This window comes from Pituophis catenifer, unplaced genomic scaffold, assembly GCF_029215685.1.
Source record: "Pituophis catenifer annectens isolate HBS135680 unplaced genomic scaffold, rPitCat1.0.hap2 SCAF_2, whole genome shotgun sequence".
Lineage (NCBI taxonomy): Eukaryota > Metazoa > Chordata > Lepidosauria > Squamata > Colubridae > Pituophis > Pituophis catenifer.
The window spans coordinates 76,269,528-76,282,296 of record NW_027256882.1 but is presented as its reverse complement, the minus strand read 5'-3'; the positions used below and the strand labels follow the sequence as shown (position 1 = coordinate 76,282,296).

The 12,769-nt window shown below is 35.7% G+C and overlaps 1 protein-coding gene across 1 annotated transcript in view; it reads right to left on the bottom strand.

The window, feature by feature from the left end:
- WNK2 (WNK lysine deficient protein kinase 2) overlaps positions 1 to 12,769 on the bottom strand; it is a 101,927-nt gene that overhangs the window by 24,374 nt on the left and 64,784 nt on the right. Inside the window, exons 13-20 of the mRNA XM_070936977.1 lie at positions 12,181 to 12,489; positions 11,279 to 11,328; positions 9,642 to 9,807; positions 9,447 to 9,563; positions 8,705 to 8,872; positions 8,326 to 8,371; positions 7,221 to 7,337; positions 3,699 to 4,691 (exon numbers count right to left, since the gene is read on the bottom strand). Of these exons, the coding sequence (XP_070793078.1) occupies positions 3,699 to 4,691; positions 7,221 to 7,337; positions 8,326 to 8,371; positions 8,705 to 8,872; positions 9,447 to 9,563; positions 9,642 to 9,807; positions 11,279 to 11,328; positions 12,181 to 12,489 (1,966 nt within the window). The remainder of the gene's footprint in view (positions 1 to 3,698; positions 4,692 to 7,220; positions 7,338 to 8,325; positions 8,372 to 8,704; positions 8,873 to 9,446; positions 9,564 to 9,641; positions 9,808 to 11,278; positions 11,329 to 12,180; positions 12,490 to 12,769) is intronic.

Here is a 12,769-nt window from a genome sequence, read left to right as displayed (position 1 = left end):
TTGGTTAAAGAATTTTAGTTTGCCAAATGTTCAAATGTTTCTTTCCCTTCTTGTTTGAATTTTCTATGTCATGTTTAAAACGATCATAAGTATGGATTAGCTGGGCCATTAAATTATTCAAAATGTTCAGCAATACACTCGTATCTAAAGAACTTTTCCATGTGGACCAGCATGTGTTCAATATAGTTGGAAGTCTCATTTTTTGACTGGAAGGTAATATTGAAGTCCTTTCCTGGAAGAACTTTCTTCTTCACAATCCTAACAGAACACCGATGAATAGGAACACCTAACAAATACTAGTAGGAAGTATCTTATCAGAAGAATTGAGAAGTTAACATAATAATAAACTAATAAAGGTTGGATTACGTTTTTGAAATTAACAAGAGGCAGAAGCAACACTCTGTTTAAATTCAACTTGGTAATAGCTTAATTTTATCACTCATTTGATTCTACAAAGAAATAATGAAACATGTCTCATATGGATTTATTAAGGATGAAATCAAATGTGTTTTACATGGTTTATTCATGGATAGTCACTTTTTCTTGAACAAATATGTTTTCAAAGATGAACTAGATTGAGACCAGAATTTCAGGAGGAGAGCAATAATGCCAGTTTGGGTAATAATCTTATTCACCCACATGCTTGCCTTATGCAGTAAGATATAATTTTCCAAAATTGACGAGCGAGTTAAAAAATGAGGAGAATTCTAAATATTATGAAGTATGGGGAAATTGGTATAACTGGTTGAAGAACAAAATAAAAATATGACTGTAGGATATGACTTGTTATGCATTTGAATTGGATTTATATTGCATAGAACATTGTATAGTTAAGGAAAGAACGTATTTAACATATGATTCATCAAATTGTATAAACACTGTACCTCTGATCAAGATAGAGATTGTTTATTATCTTTTTTATTTTGGAAAAATTCAATAAAGTATTTATAAAAAAAAAAAAATTCCAATGGTGGGCAAACTACATTTAGGAAATATAGATGGCAAAACTAATTGTGAAAAATTATTGTACATTGAACTTGTGTGTAAAGATATATGCGCACATGTTTCAATACATATGCTTCCATGTTTTGTCAGGACAGATTTCAGAACTTGCATTGAGGAAGATAGGACACTGAACATTTGAAAAGATTTATGAGGAATTTATTTCTTGCTAGCTAAGACGCTATGCACATATTTACAGGATGACTCAATACATAGCATCTTCTTAGCTTCTATGGCATGTTGGTTAGGAGAAAATACTAGACCTTCAGAAGGATCATAGTAAGGGATATTTTTCTTTTGGATAATTTTTAGCCATCACTAATTGCCAGCCTGACAGTCTCATATCTAGACATTATTACTGTCTGGCTTTGAAATGAAAAATCCATGAGCACATGATTGAGCACATTCACAGACCAGGAAAGTTATCATATATTGTAAAAGGAGGTCTACGTATTAGATGCAAATCTGTATTTGAAAACATACTGGAGATGTAGATTATATTTGGGCCCACATTAGATATCTCAAGTTGATAATAATGATTTCTAGGAAACTAGCCACATAACTGAAGATGCATAATTTTTTCTTCCTTTCTTAAGTAGTGATGCTTATTTGTGTATGTTATATAAATGTACCAGCTATAAGGAAAGAAGCTGTAGATATATTTTTTTAAAAAATTAACTAGAATCCTAGGGCTCTATAGGTGACAAAGAAAGCATATAATCTCGAAGACTGAGATCATGAGATGAATCACATAATCAGTAAGATACCCTAGATACACAGGTTACTGCAAACATAATGTCTTGTAAGAAGTTACAACAGTAGAATACTGGAACTCATTCTGAATACTAACATGAATCCGAAGACAAATCAAAAAGTATGCCAGGAATTTCAGCATCTGAACTTAAGAACAATTAGAAAAAGGGATAGATAGGATAACAGAGATATATTTGAAAGATCCAACGAAGTATGTGAATGTTTGTGTGTATGTACGCGTGCATGCGAATGCATCCCCGGTATAGGATTGCAAGGATTGGATTGAATACTTTCCATCCTGAAGCACTTCCTTTATTAAGAATTTATTGCTTTTTTATGAGGTCCAGAAAATATGAAAAGCATTTGTACGGCATGTACAACTTCTGGACAACTTCTGTGAGCCAGATGTTTAATAAGTAATCTAACCACTGGGAAATCTTCTGATTCCTTGAGCAATTCCAGGGATCAGGCTCTCTTTATTGCCTGAAGACTCAATATTGGAATATTCTCTTGTCAAATATTTATAAAGTTTGACATACATCTATTCACCGAATTAAGACATTCTGAGACTAATGTACTTTAAAAAATTAATTGAAGATGGTGTTCTTTACCGTACTTAGACCTTTTCTTGGATACTAATGAAATGTGTTGCCTAGACCAGTGATGGCTAACCTTTTTGCCATCGCGTGCCAGGAAGGGGGGGGGCGGGGGAGGGTCATGTGCGCATGCCCACACCGATAATTCTATGCGCCCTGCCCTGCGTACACAATTCCCCCCCTGCTCCTGGCACGTGATGGTCTGGTAGGCCCGTTTTTCTTTCTTACCTGTTTCCAGATCCTCTCTATTTATCTGGCCCTCTAGGAGTCTCTGGAGGCTGGGGACAGCAAAAAAGTCACTTCCTGTCCCACCGGGAGTTGGGAAATGGGCCGTTTCAGGCCTTTGGAGGGCCTCCAAGGGAGTGGGAAAGGCTGTTTTCACCCTCCGCAGTTGCATAGAGAGGATCTGGAGCCAGGTAAGAAAGAAAAACAGGCCTTCCCCATGCCCCCCCACCAAGGCCCTCCAGAGGCAGGAAACAACCTGTTTCCCTACTTCTGGTGGGCCCAGAAGGCCCAAAAACCAGCTGGCCAGAGCGCGCGTGCACACCAGAGCTGAGCTGGCATGCCCACTGATATGGCTATGCGTGCCACCTGTGGCACACGTGCTATAGATTCGCCATCACAGGCCTAGATTGTCTGTCAATACAATAGAGATGAGTGAATTGATACAATTTGCAATTAAAATGGGAGAGAAGGAAAGGTATATTCTTTTGTTTCATCTGGTATAAACTCTAACAAGTTTATGCTTTTTACTCATGAAGGACATTTTATCAAGTATATTTTAGAATCTAGTGTTAAAAATCACATATTGTATTTGGCTACTAAATGTGACATAATACGACTGGCCTTCATTCACATCAGATCTAGTAAAAAATTAATAAAGGCCAAAGTGAGAAAAGACCAACTTTAAGTGAAAAAGGAAATTCTGCCATGATATATATTTTCTATTCAGGTCAATAAAATAAATAAGGCTGAGTTCTGATTCACCTTTATTTACTTATTTTGCAATGGTGCCCTTAATCATCTTTTAGTTTAAGATATTAAAATTGATTCAATAACACTGAGTTCGAAGAAGTGTCAATGTAAACAAGATATTATTATGAATGCGATGAATTTTAAGTAAGGGGCATCTGATTTCTTTTTTTAATGAAGTTTTTGGAAACATGGAAGATTTACATTTAAAAAAAAAATGGAAGAATTTTTTGGGGGGGTTTTAGTACCTCAGTACTGATAGGTAACAATTATAGTTTGACCCTTAGAAGTCAGCAATAGGACCAATGTTGAAAATATTTATTAGAACAGCAGTTTTAATAGGCATCTGCATGATTTCTAAATGAATGGTTTGACTTGCCAGAATTGGAGAGGATTGATCTTCAGCCACGTGAGCATCCAAGCCAACTCCAGGAATTTTCAAATCTAACACAAGTGCAGGCAAAGATGCCAGATTAAATTCACCATCCACTTGGTCTGGTGTTGCTGCTGAAGCAGATGATGTTGGAATATACTCTTGATACAGCAGGTTGCGAAGTTTCTCATCCAAACTTTTTATTGTGTTGTCAGTGAAATCAACTCTTGGTGGCCCTTCACCATCTGATTCTACCATACAAGGTGGTTGAGGTGCAGTCATGGCAGAGCCAGTGGATGCAACCGGCTGGGACTGGGTTGGCATATGCAATTGGGATACAGCTGTTGAGAGGTGAGGAGGACTTGAAAGTTGAGATGTTGCTGAAACTGGAAGTTCAGAGACAGCAGGTATGGGAGGTATCTGGTCTACAAAAGAATGTGATATCTGGCCAAGTTGAGTATTGTCTGACAAACTGGGGGTTTGGGTTGAAGACTGAAGTTCCAAAAGAGGAGCATCAGAGATGACAGTGAAAGGACTTTCTGTTGTCTGCACAGGAACAGACTGAAATGGTTTTGGCAGTCCAGCTGTGCTGCGTTCATGTTCTACATTGGGAAAACAAATTTTCTCATCTTTTTTTTGTACTGTGTGCTGTGAAGTATTTTGAGGGACCTTACCCTCAAAACGTTCTTCAGATGTAGCTGTAGAATGGGCAGGGGTGTCACACTGACTGGCTAAGACTGATTGTGGCAAAGGGCATTCTAGGTGACTTGTACTTTCAGCAATTTTTTCTAGTGTGGTTGAAGCTAACATTGGATGGACCTGTGAAAGGGAAGTTATTGAAGATGGAACAGAAACTTGTGTTAAAGGAGAAGGAGGAGGCGTTCCCCTGGGACACTCATTGGAGCTAAGTTGATTAGAAATATGTTGATAAGCTATGCTTGTTTGTTTTTCTGTCACTGCAGAGCTCTGTTGCTGGTCATCCAACAGCTCCAGACCTATAAACAACAAAAGCAAAAGGATGTTTCTGAATTCAGAAAATGACTTCGTTAAAATCTAAATACTTCTACAAAGATTTTAACAAGCATTGAGCATTAGCCATTTTTCCAAAGAAATTAAGAAAGATGAAATATTTTCTCAGCTAAATTATTTTAGATCAAACAATTATACATGCTTAATTGCACTGAATATGACAGCTCATCCTAGTGATTTTTCTAACACAACTCTACTGAACTGCATTGGCTATTAACCATAATAGCCTGTCCCATTTTAACCAATTGGAAAATCAAAATTAATATCAATGCATTCAGTGTATTACATAAAACTTTAAAAGTCATTTATATGACAAGAACTTCAATTACATCTACACGTCTAAAAGAAAACTGATTCAGGGTAATGTCCATAAATGTGTACTTTTTGCAGAAAGGTTATGATACTTATTCTCACAATGAAGTGATTCCGCCAACTATTTCAATCTTCATAGGTATTAAATGATTGAAATAAATATTTCCTTCTAAAACAGCAGTTCTCAAAATTCGGTACTTGTTGAGAATCTTTGACACCCTTTCAAGGGGTCCACAAGATAAAAATTAATTTCATAATAAACATAGATATTATTTGCCTTCTTTTACTCTCATTCTTTCATGACTATACAATTTTTCTAGAATCTACATGCCATAGGATGACATCATTGCTTTGATAGCTAATGGAGTGTGGTTGTGTGTTCTTGTATTTTTTAAAGTATTTCTAAACTAGAGGGATATAAATATGTGCATTTTCAGAGATTAATTTTGTTCTCAGTACTTCTGTGTTTGTACTAGCTATCTTTGATTAATGAATTGTTAGTTTGTTTGCAGTCCATCTTGCTGCCCAATATTATTATGGTTGGTCACACAATAATCCAGATATTTAGACTGGATTTGACATTTTTGTCCATTTATCAAATCCTTCCCAAGGACCAGAGGGAGACAGATGTTGTTGTTTAATAATGTTAATTGTTGTATTATTGCCGGATGTAAGCTATTCCAAATAAAGTTTCCTTTTGCAACTGATGATGATTTGTCAATGTTGATGGTGTTCAGGTGATGCTTTAGAATTGCTCCCAAGCACCTATTACTATTGGAACTGATCAGGCATTCTTTGTCATCTTCTTCCTCAGCTTCTTTTCTTTCATCTGTTCAGCATCTGATCTTAGCATGCCGATCTTACCATTATTTCCCAACCTGATCTTCCATTTTGGTGGTGCAATGATAAATGCAGAAATTTTTTTTAATGGAACTTTAAGTGGCAATACAATGATATATTTTTAAAGGAGCTCTGCTAGAACTTGCTGTAGAGTTGTGTGGACCAGCCAGATGTTGATTTCTTTAGGTAGAATGGGAGGAACTTCTGATAGAAGTTAAATTTTATGTGTACCCACTTTTTGCTCAACCCATAGTTTAAGAACTCCTATTCTTAGGGACAGCACTCAACTTATTTTTATGTGGAACTGCATTAATCCTGAAAGCATACATCTTCATTTTGACAATACGACTCATATATAGTGGCTGTAGCCAAAAGTGTGGTAGTGTAATTGCAGCTGGTGCACCAGCTGCAATCCTTTCTGAGCCAGATTCACACTTCAGTTACATCCTGTTTTCACCCCTACAGTATACTTCATGTGAAACTACCCTTGAAACACTGTAAAGATACGGAAGAATGCAGATAGGTTGTTAACTTGGGTTCTCATTATCCTTGCACTAGTTCAAATTTGTATTATGCTGAGCATAATTTGTGCAATTGTGTTAATCTCTAAAATTCAAAATTTTATTATCTGAAAAACTGTCTCTCCCATTATGAGTTGTGCAGAATTTTCTGAAGAAGAAACCTTCTGAAGATGACTCTCTTTCCAAGGCAATTTTTTTATTTACTTATTTTTTAATTTGATTTATATGCCGCCCTTCTCCGGAGACTCAGGGCGGCTTACAATGCGTTAAGCAATAGCCTTCATACTTTTGTATATTTATACAAAGTCAGCTTATTGCCCCCACAAACTGGGTCCTCAATTTACCTACCTTAGAAAGGATGGAAGGCTGAGTCAACCTTGAGCCTGGGGAGATTCGAACTTGCAGTAATTGCAGGCAGCTGAATGTTAATAATAGGATATTAGTCTGCTGCGCCACCAGGCTCTTATTAGGAGAGGTCCTTCATCTGCAAATGTCCCAAGCATTATATTTCATCCCTAGTCTTTCTGTAACATCTTTTTCATGACTCTTTTAATTCTTGATTACTTTCAAGAAAGTTGACTGTAATGTATATTTTTTTTGTACATTGCATATTAATCGCTGTTAGCCATACAGATAGTCCTTTACTTACAATGGCAATTGAGACCACAATTATATGAGCATCCACTTGAGAAGAAAAATGAAGCATGTATACATACTTGCATAAATTTATAAATGGGTTTGTACATATTTTTCCTTGTTTCCTTCCCCTTAAAACTAGCTTGAAAAAAAATTTTTTTTTCAATATCAAAACCTCACAGATACCTGGGGCGTCAGACTGCTTTGCACTTTGAGACGCATGAGAAGAGAATTCTGGTACTTCAGCAGCTTGATTTTCCACAACGGGACAAATGATAAACCAACGTTTCCCAGTATGCAGTACTAAAGACAGGAAATATTAAAATGAAGAAACATTTGTACCAACAATTAGCCAAAAGTCCATTATTGCATATTGTATTGCATTATATTGCATAATGTAATGTAATGTAATGTGGTACTGTCAGCATTCCGAGTAACGCACCCATTGAAATCAGAACTCTGAGGCAGGTAGATTCCTCAAAAAACATGTTTATTGGATACATCATATCAGCACAGCCAGTGAAAACCAACTCTAAAAGTTCCCGCGGGTTTCCCTTTATTTAAAAGAGCAAAAGTTCCCCCTCCCAGATGTCACCAGTCACATTGTCCAATGAATACAGCTGGCAGGCTGCTTGGTCACTCCTCTCCTTCAACAGTCACCTGTTAAGATGACCTTGGTTCCCACAGGAAAACATTTTTGTTTTGACGGTTAGCTGGTCTATCTTCCCCCCTCCCTTTCCCCTCTCATAGTTCGTGGCAACTATGAGGCAGCAAAAGATGGCTTCAGCCAGGTTCGCTTCAAAGTTGACAAATACCACATTTAAAAATAATGTCTGTTAATAAAACAAATGAAGATTAATGATCGAAGTTCATTCTGCGAAATTAACATTTGAAGTCCAATATGAGAGACAAATGTAAAGCTATTCATAGACTTATCCAAATTAAGTTTCATATTTTATTTTCTGCCAAGGCTCTCATCACAGCATTTGGCACAGAACAACGAAAAAACATCTCTGAAGAAATGCAGTGCCACAGAAAATTAGTGTGTTCAATGCAATGACTATTGGCTGGCTGACCTTGACACAATCTTAAAATATGTCATTAGTATAATTAAGTATTAATTTACAGCAGCGTTTCTCAAACTCAACAACTTTTAAGATGTGTGAAATTTATTTCCTATGTGGGAGAATTTGTGGAGTTGAAGTCCACACATCTTAAAGTTGTTGAGGTTGAGATACGCTGCCTTACAGTGTTGGGTGATACACATGCATATTCAAGGAAACACTTTTACCATTCTGTTGGTAGATGGGCGTTCTTGCATGGGATTGGCGATTCTCCTATTTAAAATGAAAGAACAGTGTTACTAAAATCTATTAAAGTACTTCCATTTGGAATCTGCTCAAATTCATCACCAAAAAACCCAATATTCTAGCATAAAAATAATTAAATACTTCTTTGCATGCCAACTAATATAAATAACCTGTTAGACCCACAAGTCATTCCAATCCATCCCAAACAGGCATGGTTTATTTCACCATGGATGATGGGAGTTGCAATCCATAACTTCTGGAGGACATAAATAAGTTATGTTAATATTTATTGTTTGAAAAGTTTATTGTTTGAAACATTTAGTAGTTGAAACATTAAATATATTTATTTTACTTAAATACCTCATTGATTTCAAGCTTGTAGGTATCTTGTTGAGGGCTGACACCTTGATCAGAACTTCGCTCCCCTTCAGTATCTTCACTAAGCATATCTTCTGCTTTGTCAATAATTTCTTTCAGTTGCTCAATAAATATTTCTTTCTCAGTTGGTAGTATAAATTCATTTTCAACCTATATGAATACACAAAAAGTATATTTTTTAAAAAAATGCCATTTTTCTGGGTTTCTTCTACAGCCCTTTTACCTGATTGCTTATCCTTTTTTAAAAAAAAACAAAACAAACATAGTATGAATTTTTACATGCAGAAAAACAAATTTTGTGCTTAGTTCAATTAAACAGTAAATAACTGCTTCAGTATATAGGAGGCATTTCACATAACATTCTTGTATCATGAAGGTAATTCAATTGTTTTGATCTTACTAGAGCCAATTAATTGAGACAACAGATTGTTATCAATAAATCAGAAGGCTACAATTGCATGGCAAATGTCCCAAATAACAAAGATTAAAAGTTGTGGTTCACTTATTGTTTATTCTAAACTAATTGTTATTCTAAACTAATTTCCCTTTGCATAGACTATCAGGAGCATTAGTCAGAAATTAATTTTACTTCAACAGCTAATTTCCAAAAGACTGGAAATATTTTTTTTTTGGTAACTATACAAATAGTATTGTCATCCATGCAATTTATGAAACTGAAATGTTAACATTATTTTAAAATTCTTAAATCAAGAAAAGATCCTACCATATATGTAGCAATTTCCTCTGGAGCATCACCATCTAAATCGAATTTAAAAGTGACCATCTTGTGATTGTGTGTTTCTAGTTGGCATTCCACCATCTTATCCCCTGTATTGCATACCTGTAAAAAAGAACCAATCATTGGATCCAATACAATAAAATTGATAGGTTAGAAACTAAGGAAAGGAAGGAGTCTTACATTTAAAATGGTAAGCTTGGGCTTATTGGATTTTTCCTGGCGCGAACGAGCACGTGCCGATTTTTTATGTTTCTTTGAAGGTTTTCCTTCTTGTTTCCCACCTCCACTTGTGCCTTCAAAACTGTCACTCATCTCTTTACCAGAAGCAACATCAGGACTCATATAACTTTTGTGGTAAGATGACAAAGCAGGAATTAAAAAAAGACAAAACATTACTAGCATACAGACTTACTTTAAAAGTCCACAAAAGTACACAAACTAATCAGACATTTATCAGCAAAGTTTGACCTTATCCACCATCATAATGATGCTAGATATAAGAGAGGTTTTTAAGTAATTGTATAATTTATACAATTTTACTACATGCATGCAAGACTGTGGGAGGAATGGATTTTGTAAAATAACATACATATAATAAATTTAATCAACAAATTTAATCAAACTTCTATTGAAACCTCTAATGTTAAGAATCTAAAAGAAAATGATTCAGTTTCTCCAGCATTCTAGAACTGTAGAAAAGAAAATTATTTCTCCCAATTTGAAATATCTTTGCTACCTTTCATAAAAGTGTTCTGAAAAAATGGAGATGTTGTTCTTTGAAGGAACTACTATGCAAAATATAGTTTCAATGCTCTTAAGAGGTTGGCCCCAGTCTCTGATTAAACCACCTGTTCCAACAATGGGAAGTTCTTCCTTAAATTGAAATGTTTCTCCTAAAGTTCCCACTAAGTTTCACCCATTCAGCTGTCTCTAGAATCTCTCATGGAGAGAAAGCCTTTTCCTTCCAGAAGAGATTTTTGATCTAGCTAAGAAATTCAACTGGTGGAATGGGGAAATACATGTTTATAGATTCTTCCTTTCTGCTATGAATCTCTGTTATGAATTCCAAAACATTTTCTTAGAAATTGTGTCAGATTTTGTAGGCTTCCAGGCTGTCTGAAAAACAGCTTCCTTACTATTTCTTATTTCCCATGCAAAAAGGGATGTGCAGCCATGAAGGATGATAATTATGCAGTACATACTATTTTTAATTTGAAGAGGAAGTGACAGTATTCAGTCTTAAGAGTCGAACACTCTATAACCTTTAATCTAATTTTATGTATCCTAATATTTTTATGACGGAATGGAGTAGAGTGTTGTAAAGGGACAAGAGGAAAAGAAAGAGATGATTCTTGAAAGCAGATGGGACAATAATATCCATTAGGTATTTGTTCTCAAAATATTAACTCTTGATGAAGTAAGGCCGAGAACAATAATAATAACAAAGGTTCATTAAGACCTATAATTATTGAAAAGGCAGACATAAAGAAAAAAAGACCATCATCAAAATTTATTGACTTGATTGCAATAACAGTGATGGGTATATTAAACCAGGTTGAAAGACCTGAAGAATTAAGTTGGGGACCTGGGTAAATGGAACTTTAGCATTTAGCTGCTAAAGTTAACACCAACTTGATGGCACTTCATCATCACCATCACCACCACCAGAGCTTAGAAAAAGAGATATAATTGCCATCCCAAAATGAGTATGTGTTTTAGAAATTACTTAAGATTTTTACTCTTTTACTAGATACTGATGTAATTTTGCAAGTGGTTTGAGAGCTTTATGCCAGGTTATAGACAAATAGAAAAAGTACCTTTCGCAGCTCTGTGACAGTGACTGCTGTTTCTCCAGTACTGCTTGCTCCTACATTATAAAGAATAATTATTTAACCAAAATTTGTTACATTTTGAAGATTGATATCCGTGTATAGTCATTTTCACTTTATCAACAAACCGAGCCATTTTAAGCATTTGAAGAGTTTAGAATTAAGTACAAGCCAGATTTATGTTAACAGTCCAAATTATCTTTTGGAGCAGAATTTCTCTGAGCAAATTACTAGATACATTGACCCTGAGGCTATTTTCCCAATGAGAATTCTCATGTACTGCCCCTGGTACAAAATGTTAGGTGAAAGTATCTGGAGAATCAGGTTTTAGTGAAAATCTAACAAAATTTCAGTCCTCTTCATAGATATAAATGTCCATATACTTTCTGTTTCTTCTTAGCATTTTCCTGCAAGTGCAGAAACACTTTTCTTTTGATCAATTGAGTGTTGATTCATTGGTTACAACAGGAATTGCCCAACCAACTTGTTGGTCAAGCCTGGCATTGTGGTCTGAGTGATTGGCCCAAAGTCACCCAACCAGTTTTCATGCCTAAGTCAGTAGAACTCAGTCTCCTGATTTCTAGCCTGGTGCCTTACCCAGTAGACCAAACTGGCTCTCATGAGTGTCCATATATTGCAGTGCATGTATCATTGCTATCTGGGAAAACTGAAACTCCAAGTCAATAAAAGTTAAGGGCAAGAAAAGATGTGGAAAGAAAACAAATGCAGGAATTAAAAAATTAAGTGATTTCAAAGTACTCAAGTTTGGAGATAGTGAAGTAAACAGAAAATAAAATAAGTTTGGAGGATGTACCTATGAAATTGGAATACAGCTCTTTTAACTTGGTTAATTATTTTTGTTATAGTTAGTAGCACTTGAAAACACATACCGTCTCTTGAGGAGGTTCTGAAGCTACTGGGACAGCTGGACATGTAGTTAGAACCTGCTGGCCAGGAAGCTGGTGACTGTCTGACTGAGATTGCGGGTAAATAGAACACTGAAGGGGCAAGCCCTGATCTACCAACATTGCTGAATTAGTTGTGCCAAGATTGTTTTGTGAAAGTCCATCTGAAGCAATACATGGCAGCATTGCTTCAGGCTGCAATTGCAATGGTGGTGATATAATGGCAGAAGCTTGCAGTGGCAATGCAGGTATATGGGTTCCAATATCCACAGCGTACTGAGGATGTCCAATAATCTGTTCAAAAAAATCAAATATGTAATTAGTCTAAGTTCACTAAACACTCACTAGCTAAATCAACATTATTAAAAATAGGTCCTTGTTATACTGCAATGAAATGGGAGGGAGGGAGGGAGGGAGGACTCTGCACACACAAACTATGATTTCATGGATGTGTGAAATGCAAGTAACTGGAATTTGGTCACCACAACAACTATCCATTATTAGGATCTGAATTTTTTTGCCTCATTGGTGCAAGTTAATATCTTATAATGAACATGTACATAACTGAATTGGC